The sequence below is a fragment of the Lates calcarifer genome, linkage group LG10 (assembly GCF_001640805.2).
Source record: "Lates calcarifer isolate ASB-BC8 linkage group LG10, TLL_Latcal_v3, whole genome shotgun sequence".
NCBI lineage: Eukaryota > Metazoa > Chordata > Actinopteri > Centropomidae > Lates > Lates calcarifer.
Genome location: NC_066842.1, coordinates 17875740 through 17894108, shown reverse-complemented (window position 1 = coordinate 17894108; position 18369 = coordinate 17875740). Strand labels below are relative to the sequence as shown.

The window sequence follows — 18369 nt, the reverse complement described above, 5'->3', positions numbered from 1 at the left end:
AGGAACATCTGTTGCCTGAATATTGAGCGGCCTGAATCTAAATGTGGACGATGCTTTTGGCATAATTTAAAGTGGTGGTACTTAGAAAATGAGAAGTCACATTGATATGAAACAGCCAAGCTAGGACGGCAGCCAAACCCGCTATCTGAATCTGGACCATGTAGACTAATTGCACAAATGTAAATGGATTTCAGGGCCTGATCACAGCAAGATGCTTTATTATGAACATCCTGTTTTTTTTTTTTTTTCTTTTTCCTCTGCCTTGTGTTTTCAAATTTTTTATGTGAGAACTGTTAAAAACCACAGGACGCCTTTGCACTCAAAGACGTGTATGTGATTTCACTGACCAACCATGATCTCTTATTTATGTTTTGGGTAGGGAAAAGCAAAACAGCCTCAAAAGGGAAATAAATTTTGCAACATCCACACCAACTACATTTTGCATTAAGCATGACTAGCATCAAAGCTCGCTTGTAGAAGTCAACGTGCCATTTCTTTGACTCATTTCCAGCCTACTCATAACGAAACATGCCATTTAGTTTTCAGCATATCCAGCATAATTCTATAAATTTTTTTTTTGTACATCTCTTCTTGTCTGATCTCAGACTTCTGCCGTGTCAAGCCTAAGCAAAGTCTGTCAGAAACCATGGAGCAGCTCAGCAGCTCTTCTTCTTTCCTCACTAGCTATGTGTCCTAATTACCAGCACTAACTTGTTTTCCTGGTGCACCGCCAAGATGGCAGAGGTCTGAGGGGCCACTGAGCTGGCACTGTCAGAGGCGTAGACTCGGGCTGGTGGAGGTAGAGTGGTGCCATATGCCAGCTGTCACAGACTGGCAGAGGTCACACGGGCATCCAGGAACATTTATACAAGCTGCATGCACTAAGCTGTTATGAAAATGAAAGGATGCTGACTTTATTTATTTTCTTGCACGCACCAATAATGAGACAGAGATAGACACAGAGAGGAAATGCTTCTTTTTTTTCTTTAAATAAAGAGCTGTGATTCTGACCTGTGCTGTCTTCTGCAGGTTGTTTTCAGCCATTACTGGCAACTTAATGAGCGTCCCCTGGCCCAGTGAACTCATCCAGAGGTGGCTGTGGATTAGCACAGGCATGCGCCTGTAGAGTGGACACACTCTGTATCTGTCAAGGACACCAGCAAGTCAAGGACATTAACATGGGATAGAGGTCAGAAAGAGAGTGAGAGAGCTGGCCCACATTTTAAAAGTCAAGCAGTAGCCAGACGGGAAGGGATAAATAGTCATTTGCGACAAAGCCGACATGGATCCAGAGAGAATTTGAGCATAATGAACAATTTTATTTAGTCAGGAGAAGAAAGAAAGTGATGGTAAGAGGGATTAGTGACACTTGCATGTTTCTGTTCCACATTAAAGCACAGTGAGCACAGATTTAACATGAATCAAAGCATCATCCCAGATGTATTATAAATGTGAAATGATGTTAATAAGTCATTCAGAAAGCAAATACAGACAGATAGAGGATGACAGTCCTCCTAGTTGACTGACTCTGGCTCAAAGCCGGAGATGTGGAGATGAAGTGTGTCTATAAGCGTGCACATTCGGGCATTCCAGATTCCAGGGCAGCCTATTATTTACCACTCACAGGGGGAGTGAGGAAGATATTGTAGCACAGCGCAGACACATGACTCAGGTGGGAGCAGTCGTCAAAGCTGGCTCGTCACACAAAAACACGCGGGTGGCAAGGAGGAAGAATTAGATCTTTCTCTTCCTCTTGTCTCCCCTCCCTCCCGTCATCCCACACAGCATCATGTGAAAGTGACTAGAAGACGAAGCATGATATTTGTCTCTCCTCGCTGTCTCCTCAGCCTGTCTGTCTTTCTTCTATCTGTCTATCCACAATGCTACACAGTCAAACGGACAAACGCGAGGCAGACATGCAATTTCTCTTACTGGCCTCTCATTACAGTTGGGTGAATGATCGACAGCTTGTGGAAGAAGATGAAAAAAAACCCAACTCTGCTCATCCTTCGTGCTCTGCCTCACGTTCCTCAGTTCAACGTATCCACTGCAGCCACATCCATCCCCCACATGTTATATCCCTGGCATGACAGAAGATATGTAATTGTAGGACAGATGGCAGATTATACAAACCCTCATTACAGTAGTTGATGAGGTTGGAATCGAGATCATATGAACCTTGTCTCCCATTTTTTGCTGCTCTCCGTGTGAAATGAGCTGCCATTATCTCTCTCCATATAATCTCTTCTTTCAAACCTCTGTACCTTTGAAAAACCTCCCTTTTCCTTGCTGTACCTCCCTACTTATCCTACTTTCATTTCTTTCCTCTTTCCTAAATTACTAACGGGCAGAGAGAGATGAGATAGGCAGAGAGAAAGTATCTAAATGGCCTCTATGAAATCGGATATATTTCAGAAAATGGTAGCAAGTGTTCGAGCAATAACATTTCATTTATAGCCACAGAGGGAATAACTCACATGTAACATGTATCATTCAATTGTTCATTCAGCACTAACATCTCAAGATATCAGTTCAGTGAAACCACAGTATCTAATGTTATGATGTATCAACAGTGAGCTTTAATGCCGTCTCTCCTATATGCCCCTGGGGGAGTGAGCTGACTGGTATTGTATATACCCCAGTGTGCCAGAGCCAGGAACATCATGTCTCACTTTTCTTATCCAAGGGGGATTTACAGTGTCAGTTGGTGCGATTGCTCGTCAGTGGGTGCGCAGCGTGGCCATTTGTCAGTGCCTTGCTGCCAGCAGGAACGCAGAAGGCTGCACCAGATTTCGAGAAAGGGAGACAGCCTCCCCAGAGGAGGGGAAAGAAAGAAGAAAAGAGAATGTCTGATTTTGCGCTCCGGGTTGATAGTGCGACCAGATGGGTGAGGGAGAGGGGAGACGGAGATATGCTCAGACAAGCTCGCAGAATTGTGGGTACAAATGTGTGGTCTGAGGAAGATAGGTGAGACAGCAACAATGTGTTTGTGCAGAGGGGCCTCTTAGGCTGAGCAGTGTGCGGCGCTCTGTGTTATTTTAAACGTCTTCATCATTCAGTGGCTTTCTTACTCAGCTTCTTTTCTGCGCACCTTTCATTTCCTCTATCCTGTATTTCTTTTCTCTTTTACCTCCTCATATTTGACAGGTGCTTTTCCTCTGTCTCCCTCTCCTCCCCTCTAATTTAATGGCACTGTATAGGTGCTCTGTTGCTGTGAAACTGTGGTAGCTATATATAGGCTAGGCGAGCAGGAGACAACCTTTGGAGAGTGATTAGAGTGAGGAAGAGGTGGATGGACATAAGGAAAGCTGAATTGGCATATTCTACAAGGTTGTGTTTGCCAAGTGTTTTACTTTAATTTTGTGATAGCTGAAGATGGCAGATATCATCTGTTTGACTTGTGACAAAACCAATTTTTGAGAACTTTTGAAGGAAGCACCTGCTGTAGGAAAAAAAAACAAGACCAGGAAAAAAACTAAAGAAACCATTCTCAAAGTATCTGCAACTGCACTCTCTTCTTTTCTTCTTCAGTGACTGCAGACTCTTGGAAGCAGTAGAGTACTAAAAAAGCAGCATGTTTAAATGTCTACATCAGCACAAGCCTCACCATTACAGTAAAAAAAAAAAAAATCTACCAGTGGATATAAAACACATGGCTGTACTGCAGTAAAATGAAAAATCAGGTTGTTTGTATCAGTCAGCTGAAAAATCCATGGGATATATTGGCTATTAGGTATCAAGAATGTCAGTCGTATGTTGCTGCTGGTTCAGCAGCAGTGCAGCCGAGGAAAAAAGTGTTGGTCCAACTCCTCCTTTGTCTTTGCCTGGAGGTCCCAGCAATTAGCCTGACAGATAGCCACTTTATGCCTATCACTCCTGCCTACTACTTCACCCAGGCCAAGTGGAATAAGCTACTTCTGATCAAACATACCTTATGAACAGACGGAGTGACTGTGATTGACAGACACAGCGATTTGATTTGGGCTCTTGTAATGCAGACCTGTGGTCTCTTTTACTTGTTGTGAATTTGTTATAATTGGTGCATGTAGAGGGAACAATGCTCTCTGAATCTTCCTGTCTGTGGATTAAACTTGTAGTCCATGGTGGCAGGATGGCACATACGTCTGCCCCTGGCTTTGGAGTAAAGAAGAGAGATGGACAACAAATGAGAGTAAAGAAAGAAAGTAAGCAGGAGTCAATCTGTCTCCTCTTTAGCCAATTACTGGATGAGAATGTGAGCTCACAAGCTGTAAAAAAAGCCACCTACATGACACACACACACACACACACCCAAGAAAACCCAAAGCAGAAGCATGCAAGTCGCCGTCTGTATACAAACTGTTAATGTGAGCATCACTCTCCAAAAGGAGGGAACAGGAGGGAGACAAAAATGAGATAGAGGGAGACAGCACGGGGAACTGACAGCCGACAGCTGAGCTCAGGGAAACTGAAGGCAGAGAGTGGAGATATCGACAGCGTATGGCAGCACACTGGCAGTGATGGAGGGATGGGGAGGTGGAAATAGAGAGGTCAGAGGGAAGAATGGACAACATCAAGGATGGTGGGACAGGATTCTTCAAGAGAAGGGAGACAGAGGCAGCAGTCATAGGGGAAAAAGCCAAATGACATAACAGGGGTGAGGCAAAGGCAGATTAGTGGAGTCAAGGAAGTGAAGGGTTAAGAGAGGGTGAGTTTAAGTTAGAGAGGGTGAGGAAAAACATAACCTCCTTCTTGCCCCATTCCATATCCGACATCCTGTTCAGGCCAGAGAACAGACAGACCTCTCGCATGGCTGTCACCCACAAAATAGAGCCAATTATACTCAAGTGCCCCCCAACAGAAAGCCGACTTTACAGCCTGTGGCCTCTCCAGGGCTGCACAGGGACATGTGTGTGTGTGAATAATTAGAGACTTTGAAAGCTGCCTGCTTATTGCTATTTGACAAGAGGCAGGGTGAGGGGTTGGGGGGGGGCGGCCAGGCCGAAAAAGGTTTGCTTTTAAAACCCACAGGAAATCTATTAAAAGCTTTACATAAGGCATATTTACACAGGGACTAGTCCCGTCTGTTAAATCCCTCTAACCTCACTGTGCCTCCCTCTCACCTCACTCTCTCTCTCCCTCTGCCACTCCCTTTTTAAACATCAGACGTTCCCATTCATATTTTCTGACTTTTCAGGCTTTTCTCTGATTTGATTCTTTTGCCCCCTGTAAAATCCCTGTCTCTCTCCCTTTCTGTTTTTCATTAGCATTAGTCATTCTGCGAGAGAGCATATACTGTAACACACACACACAAAATAAAAAAAAAAATCAAACAGGGCGCATAAAAATCTAAGAGGTAAAATTGGTAGTCTGTTTTGGACTGACATGTTTGCACAACAAAAGTATTTCATGATTAATGCATGAGCTGTAATTGCCGTGCTGCTGTCAGTGTGCGGGGCACTTAGTTGACCGTACAGAGTCGGGAGAGAAATGAAAAGGACCGCTTTGGGTCAGGCCATCTGTTAGAATGCCTGTGTGATACTGAAGGAGCATCGCACCCTCTTCCGTCAACGTCTTTTTACTTTAAATGTAGACTTGGAGGGAGAGTAGCAGACAGGGAGGCTTTTCTGTCTCACCTTTCTAATCCCCCTGATGAAAGGACAACAGGATTTGCAGCTGTGTGTGTGTGTGTGTGTGTGTGTGCGCGTGTGTGTGTGTGAGTGTGCATGCATGCGTGAGTGTTTGTATTTTTTTCTTTTTGTCATGAGGTCACTCTCCCTCTCCTGATCAATTGCTTTGACAGCTCACACTTGTTCACCATACAGCCAGCAGCTACTCTACACACAGAAAAGCCACCTTCATCAAATGAAATAGAGCCAAAGTAGTGAAACCGCCTTTAGCTTTGATCCAACCGGGGAACCTCAGTGTGTCATTTCATAGTCATTTGGTGAGAGCCAGCTTTCTGCTCAACTTCTGTGTGATGTTCTAAATATCTGTGGCAGCATTACAGTGGCAGCCTGCTGGGGCTGCTGTCACGCATTTAAAGATGGCATATGTGTATACAGTACTTGCATGTGCGTTGGTACAGTTGGTTGATCATCCAGTATGATAATTTAGAGCTGGCAGGCCATTGAATCACCGAGACAACCTCCACAAGCTTGACGCTAAGTTGAGCTGTGTATGTGTGTTTCCTCTCTTGCAAAACTATGTGATTCCAGCATAACAATAAAAGTCTTGTGTATTTGCAACAATGCAATGTTGAGGAAATCACACCACCTCCCTGTGCGTGTCTCACTGTCTGAACCCTCCATTTTCATGTGGGGAGTGTTTATGCCTGTGTAAGGAAGTGAAAAATTATAGTAATATTTGCTCTCTATTTTTTTTTACATCGTATGTGACCTAAAACATTCCACTTCCGAAGCAGAGTAAGTTGGACTCACAAGTCATTAGAGAGGCATCTCTTCTTGTGTATGAGCGGACCCATATGTGTGTCTGTGTGTGTGAGGAAACTATACCCCAAGGCAGACTGGTTTCACCATCTGTCCTTGCTGTGTCCTGTGATTTCCCTGTGTAATTCAGACAAATGTCAAAGTATGGGCAGGGGATGAGCTCTGACAAACTGTTCCAGACATCCCCAGTTCACACTCCCTGCTGCACCCATACTTTGACGAACTCTCTGTCACCTTCCCTTATTCAGAATGTTAGAAACGTCACGCTACAGTCACATGTTTCACCAATAATTCATTTCTCCTGCATGGCAGAGAAGCATCACAAATTACATACATTCCAGTACAAAAATATTTCGACTGAAACCAGTGCAAATGGAAATCTTTCCGTCAGGGTAGGAGACCCAGTAGCTGAAGTACTGAGGCATATCCTACCTATTTAGTGATGCTGTTGTTACTGAGGGCACTAACCTGATTCCTCTCTGTGTGTGATTGTGTGTTGGCAGTATAAGGGTCAGGCCAACCTTCATGTGTTTGAGGACTGGTGTGGCTCCTCCATAGCCCAACTCAGAAAGAACCTGCACTTCCCTCTCTACCCTCATGTAAGTATTTCAGAGCAGACTGGATGACCCTCTGTCTCTTACTATTCTGTGTTTTTATGGGTCAAATGTATCAACACTAAAGGCACATTAAACTGACTGACTGCAAAGCCTTTTACCCCTTAGTTACTGTAAATTCTCACTCAACACATACGCAGTTTATAATGACAGTGGTCAACTTGCCATTCAAGATAACCTTTGAAACAATGAGTTGATATGAAATGTGGATTTGCTGGCTAAAGTGACAATTGTCACTACCAGCCTTTATTAAATTTTGCTAGCTAGCTAATTAAGCTAAAGCTAACTGGCTTCCAGTTTAATGTTTTAAGCAGACTTGTTTTAAAATGGAAAACCTGTAGAAGGGACTTAGATTTGAACTTAACTGGCTACATAATATTGTGCCAAAAGACTGAGGCCATAGCAGGATGTTCCAGCAGGATGTAACTTACATACTTGGATTAGCATTGGATTGGATAAGACATGAGGTTAAATTCATGCTTTCTTTTGTGTACTTCTAAAACAGTATGTTGAACATTTAAGAGTAAGGCTTTTAGGCTGGGGACTTACCAATGTATTTGCTGAGTGGAACACTATCTGGGGTAATAAATTTGTGGCTGGGGTCGCTGGTGTGTAAACGTCCTCAAATCTAATGAGGAACAATACAGAGCTGCTAAGATTACACAGAGACAGAGTAGCATCCATGACCATCTTAAAATACTATATGGTGGATGTGTTATCATGATTTTTCCTCCCTTTTTATTGTTATTACTCACTTATTTATTTTTTGCTCATTGTTTTCTTTTTCTTATTGCAGACGAGAATCACAGTGAAGAAGCTGGCAGTGGCTCCGAAGTGGAAGAACTATGGCCTGAGAATATTTGGCTTCCTTCACCCTTACAGAGATGGTAACTAGCTCATCTTATTAGCATGTCCTTTCTCTGAGGCTGAGAGCCTTGGAGCATGTGTCCTTTATAAGAGTAGACAATTTCCCCAGCCCTCTTAATCCAAATGCTTCAGAGCCACTAATATAGTGGATATTCACATTTTTATTAGTGCTGAATGCCAGAGATCTCACAGCTAAATCTCACTGCAGTACCCTCATAGCCTTACCCTGGAGCCCAGTTGCTATGGGAACTGAAAAGCCTTAACACCCAAGTGCCCTTACACAAATTGCAGAATCTGAAGTTATTAATTAGATTACCGTTCATTTCAGTCTCTTATGTAGCTTTCACTGGTGGTATGGCTCTCTCTAGCTGATGGCTCAAAGGTCATACCATCTTTAGGATTCTGACAAGCACTCTACAAGTGCCCTTCACCTCACCCTGCCAGAGACAACCTTTTAAATTCTATTGTAGATTGAAGGAGGATTCCTACACACGAGTAAATCTACTGTGGACTGTACACTGCTGTTTGCCATATTCCCACACACAACAAATCCTGATTATTGCCTCATCCTCATCTTTCACAGGGTGACAAATGATTGCAAAGTCACACTGACATGCTGGATACTAACTGTTTCTTACTTTTCTTCAACATTGAAAGAAACTGTCTCAGACAACAGCTCCTTAGGGGAAAGTAGCTTTATGCAGCTCCTATCATTAATAGTTTTGTTAGACAGAATAACAACTTGTTCACAATCCTCACGTATCCTGACTATCTACTAATTAACTGCCTACTCGTATGCTTTCTATGTTTTTTCTGGTGTCGATTTGTGCACAAATGTTAATTTGTATTCACATGTAGTTGTTACATATGGATTGGATATTCAATTGCAGTAACACTCTTGATATCACTGTGGCCAGATGTGTCATCTCTGGCCTCTGCCAGAGGTGGTCTTGGCATCAAACTTAGCATTTTTACAGTTTAATTTTTTTTATGAGGCCGTGCCCTACCTGATTATACTTATCTAGGATCATGTGTATCTACTTCCACTAACGCACACTTTGATCATGTTTTTCCCCTCCAGGTGATTTCCAGTTCTCTGTATCATCTGATGATAACTCTGAGCTCTGGCTGAGTCCTGATGAAAGCCCTCTCAACGCCAGACTGCTGGTCTATGTAGGACAGGTAAGTACTGTACTGCATTCTTGTATAATAGCTAAACCAGAGGGAGTTAGTCCACTTAAAGTCAACAAGGTCCTGGCATTTTTTTCATGCTTTGCGATTCTCAGCAAAGTGCACATTTCCAAGACTATGAATACATTCCCTGGTTTTAACTAATATTGCTTAGCAACAAGCTTTTACTGCAGGAAGATTCACCTGGGGCCTAAATAGTTTTTAACTCCTCAATGTCATGATATAACAGCAAAAAACACTTTGTGTAATATATACCTCTGGGAAAGCACTTCCACAGTACAATGTGTGCAGCAAAGCCAAAACCTGATCATTAGACTACATAGTGACTATTTTCTGATATTCAGGCTGAGCATGACTCATACCTCTAAGTGGCATCTAATGGATTCCCTTCCTTTCTAAGGCAGTCGTACACACAGTGACAGGTCGGATATGAGAAAGTATTCTTCTAGAAATTTAGTTATTAATGGGGTCGTAAGGGTCAAAAGCCATTAGACTAATACTGCTATGATCCGACATCCATTCTGAGACAGCTGCTGTTAGTAAGAACATTGGGTCCTGACCAGTCAACAGCAAAAGCCTTTCAATCTGCCATAGCTCAGCCTTACACCAACAGGAGGGACACTGAGCGATTTGACCTTGTTCGTCTTTAGTAATCACCCACTCACCTCATGTCACCATCCTAACACTCAGGCTATCACTCAGGTCCAACACACAGCTCAGAATACAGGAGACTTAAATCCTCCTGTAGAACATCCTGTGAAAAATCGTTTTCCTTTCCCATCTATCCTTGAAGTACCCTCTGCCCGCAATCGAATAAAAGTCAAGCTGTGCTGCTATTGCCTTCACTAATAAAGTTTTCTTGGTGAAACCCTCTGAAAAATTTAAGACGGAAAGGATGCATGAGGTTGCACAGTGTTTGAACTGCACCATATGAGTGCTCTGGGCAAATATGTGTTAGGAGCAAAGGTCCAGCTATGGAGCCATCTGTATTCCAACAGGATGTGAAGATGTCACCAGGTTCCATGGGAACCGAGATTAATTAGCTGGCTGCGAATATTGATGTGACATTTAGCAGTGGAGAAATATCATCTAGGTAATGGCAGGGGAGCAGTGCTGTGGCCAGGGATCATTCATTCTGCCACTGGCTGACAGACAGGCCTCGCTGCCTCCCCTGTCTTCAGAGACACATTGTGTTTCATAGATAAAAATCTCACTCTAGGCTCTGTTGTTCATTATGTGACCCATCTGTCTATATGAGTGTAGGGGAAAAAAGAACTCTAACAAGGTTTGCAAGGTTTTCTCTTAGTACAAGTAGTGCTTTTTGTGAGAGATGAGCTGAAATACTGTTTACATTTTTACATAGTTTTTATAACTTAACTGATCCTTGCATATCAGAGATTTTATGCTCAGAACAGGTGAATGAGTGCTTTGCTAATCTGGAAAGAGAATTTACTGCCAAGGCTTCTTTTAAGACCTTTATTTCTTAATAGGTCTAAAACTTTTCAGTTTACTTTTTTATGCTGTTTAAATCCTTCTAATAATGCTTAGCTGTTAATAAAAATCAGATGATTACATGCAATTATTGAATATATTAAACATGTATTAATTAAGTGAACACTGGTGATATTGAGAGAGGTCAAGGCTTGTTTGGTCTCAGTGAAAGACCAAGTAAGCATGTCTGTATCTTCTAAATACATAGTTTTGCATATAGATATAACTAAGTCTAATAAAATAATCAAGTATAAAACCATTTAATAATTTAACATATCTTATTAAAACGTGAATTAAAACGTGGTCTTCCTATGGCCTTAACCTCAGAACATCTGAAATGATGACTTGAATGCAGCATGGACTAAACCACTTTAAAATGAGTGAGTTTTCTGTAGTTCATGTTCTCTTTAATGACTAGAGGTTAGAACTGGAAACTCCAATGTAAATTTGTGCTCTGGCAGAGTCCTGGAGTTAACGATAAGGTTTTTTTTTTCTTATAAGCAATGAGTCAGATTTGACCCTGTGGCACAATTGTATTGTGTAGAAACCTTGCTAGCAGAAAATTAGGCATAGAAAACATGATAACTTGTATAAAACTTCAAAATCAAAGTATGCCCATTCTGAGCATTTTTTTTTTTTAATCTTAGCTCCTGCTAATGGCTGTAATTCCTGCTCTGTTCCTGCTCTATTCATGACCTGACTCACTGCTCTAAAAATACTCATAGTATTGTAAAGGATTGCCTCTTCATGTCTGTGGTCGCAGCATCGTCATCCTTGATAATGAACTGGCTATATATGGAATGTGCTGCCATGAGACATTTAGCTGTGGAGGAGAAGCAGGGAGCTGAGGCATTTCCTTGGTGACCCCCGTCAGCTTTTTGTGGTTAGCTTTTAAATGATGTACTGAATGTGACTGATATCCCTCCTTAATAACATGATGACATCAATTGCGAAGGTCCTTTTATGTCTGTCAAACGCATATAAACAAAAAACACACGTATACTATATAGAGAAAAGTTGTCTGCAGTGGTACTGTAATGACCTTGAGTCATAGTTAGTTCCTCTGTTCAGTCCCATACACGTACCAGCTGGTCAGTGTGTTGGAAGGGGAGGGTTCTAATAAGAACGCTCCGTGGTCCTGCTGAGACATTATCTGTGCGCATATGAATGTACTTAATGTGAGTGCAAATCATCCATTGTCCCTCCTTGGTATTAATCATATTTTTGGCCCACAGCTAATCTGTAATGAGATTTTCTTTCAATCACATTGTCCAGACAGCTCCCGCCAAGCTTCGCACACAGAACCAGACCAGACCTCGCCTGATATCGAGAGAGCCCTATGAGTAGCACAGAGTGCGTGTGTGTATGTGTGTGTTCATGGACTGGTGTAGCCCACATGTCTGTATTTGTGCAGACACACTCAGGCACTGATGTGTGTCATAAGTGCTGTGATACCTCTTCTGTGTGGTTCAGCTGACACAAAAAGACACACACACACACACACACACACACACACACAGGAAATGGGATGAGAGAGATGTAATCAATATGAGACTCCACAGCAACAGTAGCTGCTCATTCTCAGACACACAAGACCTTGCCACTGTGGTAGTAACAGACGCCACTGTATTTCACAATTGTTGCAAACATTAAGGCACTAAAGGGATATTGTTATGCACATGCTGACTTTTCTTAATGTGTGAGGAGTTTAATTTACACAACAATGTACCATATGAGAACAAAACACAGATTTTCCCATATTGACAGCTTGGTCATCACAATGAACGGATGGCAAAGGTCTTTTTTCTATGTGCCTTTTTTACAGTAGACATTTTGACATGACAGAAGGAATAGCACTGGTGAAAATAATAAAAATGATCTATGACTGAACTCCGTTTAGCTGCTTTTTTCTGGGGTCTCTGGTATTGTGCATGCTGTCTCACTGTCACAGTGTCATGACTTATTGGGACACTTGAATAGAACACAGCCGTTATTTAATGACATGTCAAAATGTCTGCAGTAAAAATATATTCTGGTGTTTTTCAAACACTTTATTGCTAGATAGATTTCAGGTAGCAACATCTGTCCAAAAATAATAAATAGCAGAAAATGCTAAAGAGATAAGAAATAGAAAATGGATGCCCCCAAGATTAAAATTTTAATCCTCCTTGAGATAGGCAATCCATCACAGCGAGCAGCATGTCTGTCTGCTTTTATTCATGTTGCACTTACATTAGTCTGCGCAGAACGTTTGATTCAAACTACTCTAACAGCTGTATAACCACCCATTGATAATGTAGCTTTGACAACAATAAAAGCAGACATGAGGATAATTGTGATGGATCACCAGACTAAAGCCAGTTTGAAGTATCTACAGGTTGATTTTTTTTTTTTTTTTTTTTTTTGCCAGAGTGAATTGAGTGGAAATTGGTGATTGCCTCAAAGGATGGAGAAACACCATCCAAAGCCCTACATTTCATTCATTCATCACATAAACATTGTAAACATGCACCAGGAGGTCATGATCGAAACAAGTGACTGTGCCTGTGTATTTTTATTTTGTGGTTTGTTCTTCACATCATGTTCTCTACATCAAGATGATTGCAGTTAAAACAGTGACAGCACTCTGTCGTCTGCATTATGCTAGATTGTTGCCCTCAGTATGTTTTTCTGGAGCCTCTAAGTCAGTTAACAACTAACCTTTTTTCCCTATGATTATCTTTGTTATCATCGCCTGGCATGAAAAAAGAAATTTCAAAGAAATTAAAAGAGCCATGTTGATATTTTTATCTTGTTTTCTATAGAATAGACCAAGTATGCGCTGCATCTTCTAGCTTGTAAAATCTCAACAGTTCAAGTTCAATTGAAAAACCACACTGAAGGCGAGACAGAATAGATAATAAAGAAAACAGTGCTCTGAAGTTATATCACAGGTCAGCTGTTTCTCTATTACTTCTCTCTTCTCATATGGAGAGAAAAAAATAGCACATGGAAAAAGAAGAGTTGAAAGAAAGAGGAGTAATGCCTCCATATCGCTACTGCACACTCATATTTCTTACATTCCTTGACCCTGTTTTGTGTCTCACTTTTCTGTGTTGTGGGGCCAGTGGCCATCTGAAAATTAGATTTACGGCGGTAAGCACATATGTGGGAGAAGTTCACACAGAGACTCGGTGTGTGTGTGTGTGTGTGTGTGTGTGTTTTTGTGTCTGAGCAAGAGCGAAGAAAAAAGAGAGAGGTTACATCAGAGCAAGGCTGGTATATGTCTGGGCTGTTTGCCTGCTTTAAGTTTGAGAAATTGAGTCCCCAAGTTCCCTGCCTTATAGAAGAGACTTCTAAAGCAGAAGCAAAATATGACAGAATGTCAGTGAGGGGGTGTGTTTTAAAATGTGATATAAAGAGAATGTGTGTGTGTGTGTGTGTGTGTGTGTGTGTGTGTGTGTGTGTGTGTGTGTGTGTGTGTGTGTGTGTGTGTGTGTGTTGCCCCTCACGACTACCTGGCCGCTTGCCTTCTGATTTACCTCCTGCCTACTCTGGTGAGGAGATGCTGCTCACAATAAGCAGTGACTCATCGTTCAGTGGGAAATCATGTCTGTGTGCGTATGCATGCGTTTGTCTGTGTGTGTGCGCGTGTGTTCTCATGTCTATACTGCATATGCACGTGTACCTTGGAGAACATCTGCCACTTTTGTTGCAGAGCTGAGGTGCTGCACGTGTTTTGTCCTTGTAACAATGTATTTGATCACCGCCTTTGTTCACATACAGGTGATTAACCATCTGATGAGGAAGAAAGGAAAAAAAACAACCTTTCATTTTGGAAGGAGATTTGCTCCTTGACACTAATGTTTTTCTCCTTTGTGCAAAACTACATATTTTAAAACCCTCAATTTGATTTTTTTTTTTTTTTTTCACAACTGTTCACAAAAGAATCTAGATCATCCAACACCCTGTGGAGCAGAGATTGTTTTAATTACTGACACATTCAAGTGAAGGAATCAGATGGATGTGCAAGAAATGTTCAGAACTATGAGTTCAAAATCTTACAGTACATCATCTGCAGTAAGGCATTGCATAAATCACAACAATTTGCACAAAATGTGCCACATTTGCATGACTGATTTGTATGTCCCTTTAAACTAGAAAGTCTGGGTTTAGAGGTCAGTTGATGTAGAAAAAAGCATAATTTTAATTAAAATCTTTGTCAAAATTATATTTAGCTTCACTCATAAAATGAGAAGGGACCATTTCTATACTGTGAAAACAAATGAAATGGTTGTATTTTATTTTTAAGGCTGTATACAGATTTTTTCACTTATTTAAAGAAGATTTACTATATTTAGAGTCAGCAGTAGATAAGAGATGAATGTTTTCACGGTGCTGCCTTTGCTGTTTGATCACTCTCTTTTTCACCTGCTGAACAACAGCTCTCTCACGAGAAAGCACTTCACTCACAGGGAGAATTTAAACATGTAAGTACAGTAACTAGGGACATTTTCAAGTTTCCCTTTTATATTCAGTGCAAAGTTTTAAGTCCCAGCTTTTTTTTTATCCCACTGCTTTGAAAGTAAAGTTCTGCTGAGGTGCCTACTCCGTTCAGCTATGATTTGTCAAAGTTATTTAAGTTTCACTGAAGGTTGACTGCCTTTCTTCAGAAACCAACAGCACCTTTGCGGGGACACAGATTTTTGTTTTAATGATGATTTTTTTGAGGGAGACAAGCTTAAATACGATTCTACTGCACCACTTTCTGCAGACTTCCCCCGTCACAGATCAGGATGAGCTGAGCAAGACATAATGAAAACTTAAAGCAGTCTAGGAGTTAAACGAGTTACTGTGTTCATTTATTAATGTAGAAAACAAGAGGTTACAGCACATACTCAACTTGCACACATCCACAGTAAAACACAAGACTGTCTTCTAAACAAGCATAACATGACAAGCGTGGACAATACAAAAGAAAGCGGGGGAGTACTGTGACTGATGCAGATAATTAGTTTGTGCAGTATTAACAGGTTGCAGTGCTGGTGTACATTGGTGGTGTATGTGTTTTTTTAAGCTGGGACTGGTCATCAGCAGCCAAATGTTGCAGCACACACACATCGTATGTGCAGACAGGCATATAGTATGTAGGATGTAACACTCATGAGCCAGACTTTAGCATAGCAGCATCAAAACTGAGGTTGTTTTTTTTTCCACTAACAAACAAAACCAGCCAACACACATGACATTTTGGAGAGGGATTAACAAGTGAAATGGGTAGCGAGGGTAGCCAATGCAAGGCTCTGTGCTGGTGTACCAATAAGACCACTGAAGCCCCCTGTCAGCTGGAGGTGGATCAGACGCTGTGACTGACATTGCAGGCAGTGAGTAGGGACTTTGGGGCTCATTATGGACAGATGTTTGATGAGGTTACATTAGCCTAACACATTCAAATATCCTATATTGAGTGGTGCAGTACGAAATCGGTAAAGTACATGGTCTGTTCTCAGATGGTACCCAGACTGTTTGATGTACACTGTTGTCCATGGCCCATTTACTGTAAAATTTAACAACCATCAGTGCTAGTTAAACGCTTTTTTGAATGCCCACCCAAGACCATATCAGCATCACATCATTCACCCAGTCTCTGCTCAGCATTTGGCAACTTAAAATTCAGTTCTAGAGTCAATATACATTTAAATGGTTTGAAAGAAAAGTTTTCATCTTTAATGTAAACTTAGTAAATCAAACTGGGGGAGCTGGGTAAGCTTTACATATATTACCTTTCTCACTTTTTCGTTTAAATATTCACTCCCAGTGATTGAACTCCTACCTTTTTTCTTCTCTCTGTGCCGGAGGAGGAATATATGAGGAGACTGTTGGTGTGGAAATGTGCTACAGCAGCAGCAGCAGCATGCTGTGGGCTTCAGAGTGAAAGCACAGTAGCACACATTGTGTCCTCCTCCTCTCCAGCCAACTGCTTCACAGAGACTCTCAGAGGCTTTAGCACTGCCAGGGGCCTGGTTGATTTTGGACAGACATTACTGCGTGTTTTTTGAGGTTTTTTCTCCCATAGTGGCTCTCTTCACATGCCAGCAAACATGCTCAGAGGTGCCATTGTGTAATTGCTGTTTCATATGTGTATATGTGTGTGTGTGTGTCATTATCTTGTAGGTGTGTGTTCCTGTGTGTGCTGCTCTCTGTGAAAACATTGTGGTACCCAGAGTGAGGATCAGCAGCTATTTTTCAAGCTGAAAGTCTCTTGTGATCTGTCACGCCACAATATTTTCTGACCAGTTTCAAACCCAGACGTGTGGCCAGCGCAAAACAATTAAAGGCATGCCCGCTGTGATCTTAGCCTTATTCTTTCATTATGGATCAGCAGCAGCAGGGGCCCTAATTAGTTGCGTTGGCTTGCTGAGGAAATGAATGGGCACTGATTCGACCGCAGGGCTGAAACAGGAGCCCCGGGGTTCTCGATGAGCTGGTTTCTTAGAGTCAATATTGGCAGGGATTTCTCATTTTCTGTCTGTTTATAGCCATTAACTCTTGTCTGTTTGCTCACTTTGCCTATCAGGACTTGCCTCCTGATTGACTCCCGCTGTTGCTTTGGGGCATATTATTTTGTTTTCCCAATTACTCTTCCTTTTCTGTGCTATCATAACCGAGGGAAGTGATCTTGCAGCGTCCCTTTTCAATGGACCAATCCATTTTATGAATTAAAAATGAGCTAATGAGATCCAACTTCTTCACAGATGACGCCCTCCCTAAATACTCTAGTGCCTAAAAAATCTTAAAGCTGCTGCTTTTGGCACACAAAGTTGATCTCCAAGAAGGATGTTTCAGACGAATACTCCTCAGTGTGCCTCAACATTTCTTATGCAGCTCTTATCCCCTGCTCTCACACTTGTGCACTCTTTCTCTTTCTCTCACACACTCTCTGATGTGTCTCTCATCTTGTGTGTTGCAGCTGGGTACAGAGTGGACCGCTCCAGGCGAGTTCAGCAAGTTCAGGTCCCAGTCCTCCAAGTCTGTGCAGTAAGTACCTGTGACAACCACACGCATTTCTTAACAGCACAGTTATTTCACTCCCGACCCAGCACTGAGTCCAAAATAAAGGCCTGTTAACATCTAACAGTAATCTTGACAAATACACACCCCATACTGGAGCATCTCTCAGGACTGGTATTGTGGCTGTAACTGGTGAGGTGTATCTGTACCTGTTAAGCAGCAGAATGCACCAGCCTCTTTAATAACAACAAAAAGCTTTTACTTCACACATGCAGGAGGGAACTGATGTGTCAAGTGCTCACTTCACTCACACATCTATATATGCATGTGTGTACTTTAATGTATGTGTGAAATAACATGCACAGAAAGGTCTCATCGTGTGTGGAAGTGAGTATGGAAGATCATAACAGTCGAAAGGCCTCTCTCTCTAAATGTAGGATGAGAATGTGTCAGCCTATCTGGTCCTCTCAGATTCAACCACATCTCTCTCCCTAATTGCTGGGAGCTGCTCACTTATAGCACCCTTTAATACGAGCTCTGATCTACAGACAGTTTGTTTCTAAAGTCATTGTTAAGTTGCTATGATTATGCAGCAAGAGAAAAGAGATCTTAAGAACGGTGCTCCTATTCCTTTTAGTTCCCACATTTGCGTGATTGGATGAAACACACGCTGTAGAGTGCTGCCTTAAATTATTCACACACACAAACACTGCCAATGGTGTCTGTAGTCAAGGTTCAGAATGTTTTAGCACTTCTAAATGGTACAAGTTGGATGATAAACACACTCA

General features: G+C 41.8%; 1 protein-coding gene across 1 annotated transcript in view; it reads left to right on the top strand.

Annotated features, from left to right (window-relative positions):
• The window catches only part of b4galnt4a (beta-1,4-N-acetyl-galactosaminyl transferase 4a), a 123586-nt gene that overhangs the window by 70775 nt on the left and 34442 nt on the right, over positions 1-18369 (top strand). The window contains exons 4-7 of the mRNA XM_018664312.1: positions 6932-7027; positions 7839-7929; positions 8991-9091; positions 17541-17608. Coding sequence (XP_018519828.1) covers positions 6932-7027; positions 7839-7929; positions 8991-9091; positions 17541-17608 — 356 coding nt within the window. The remainder of the gene's footprint in view (positions 1-6931; positions 7028-7838; positions 7930-8990; positions 9092-17540; positions 17609-18369) is intronic.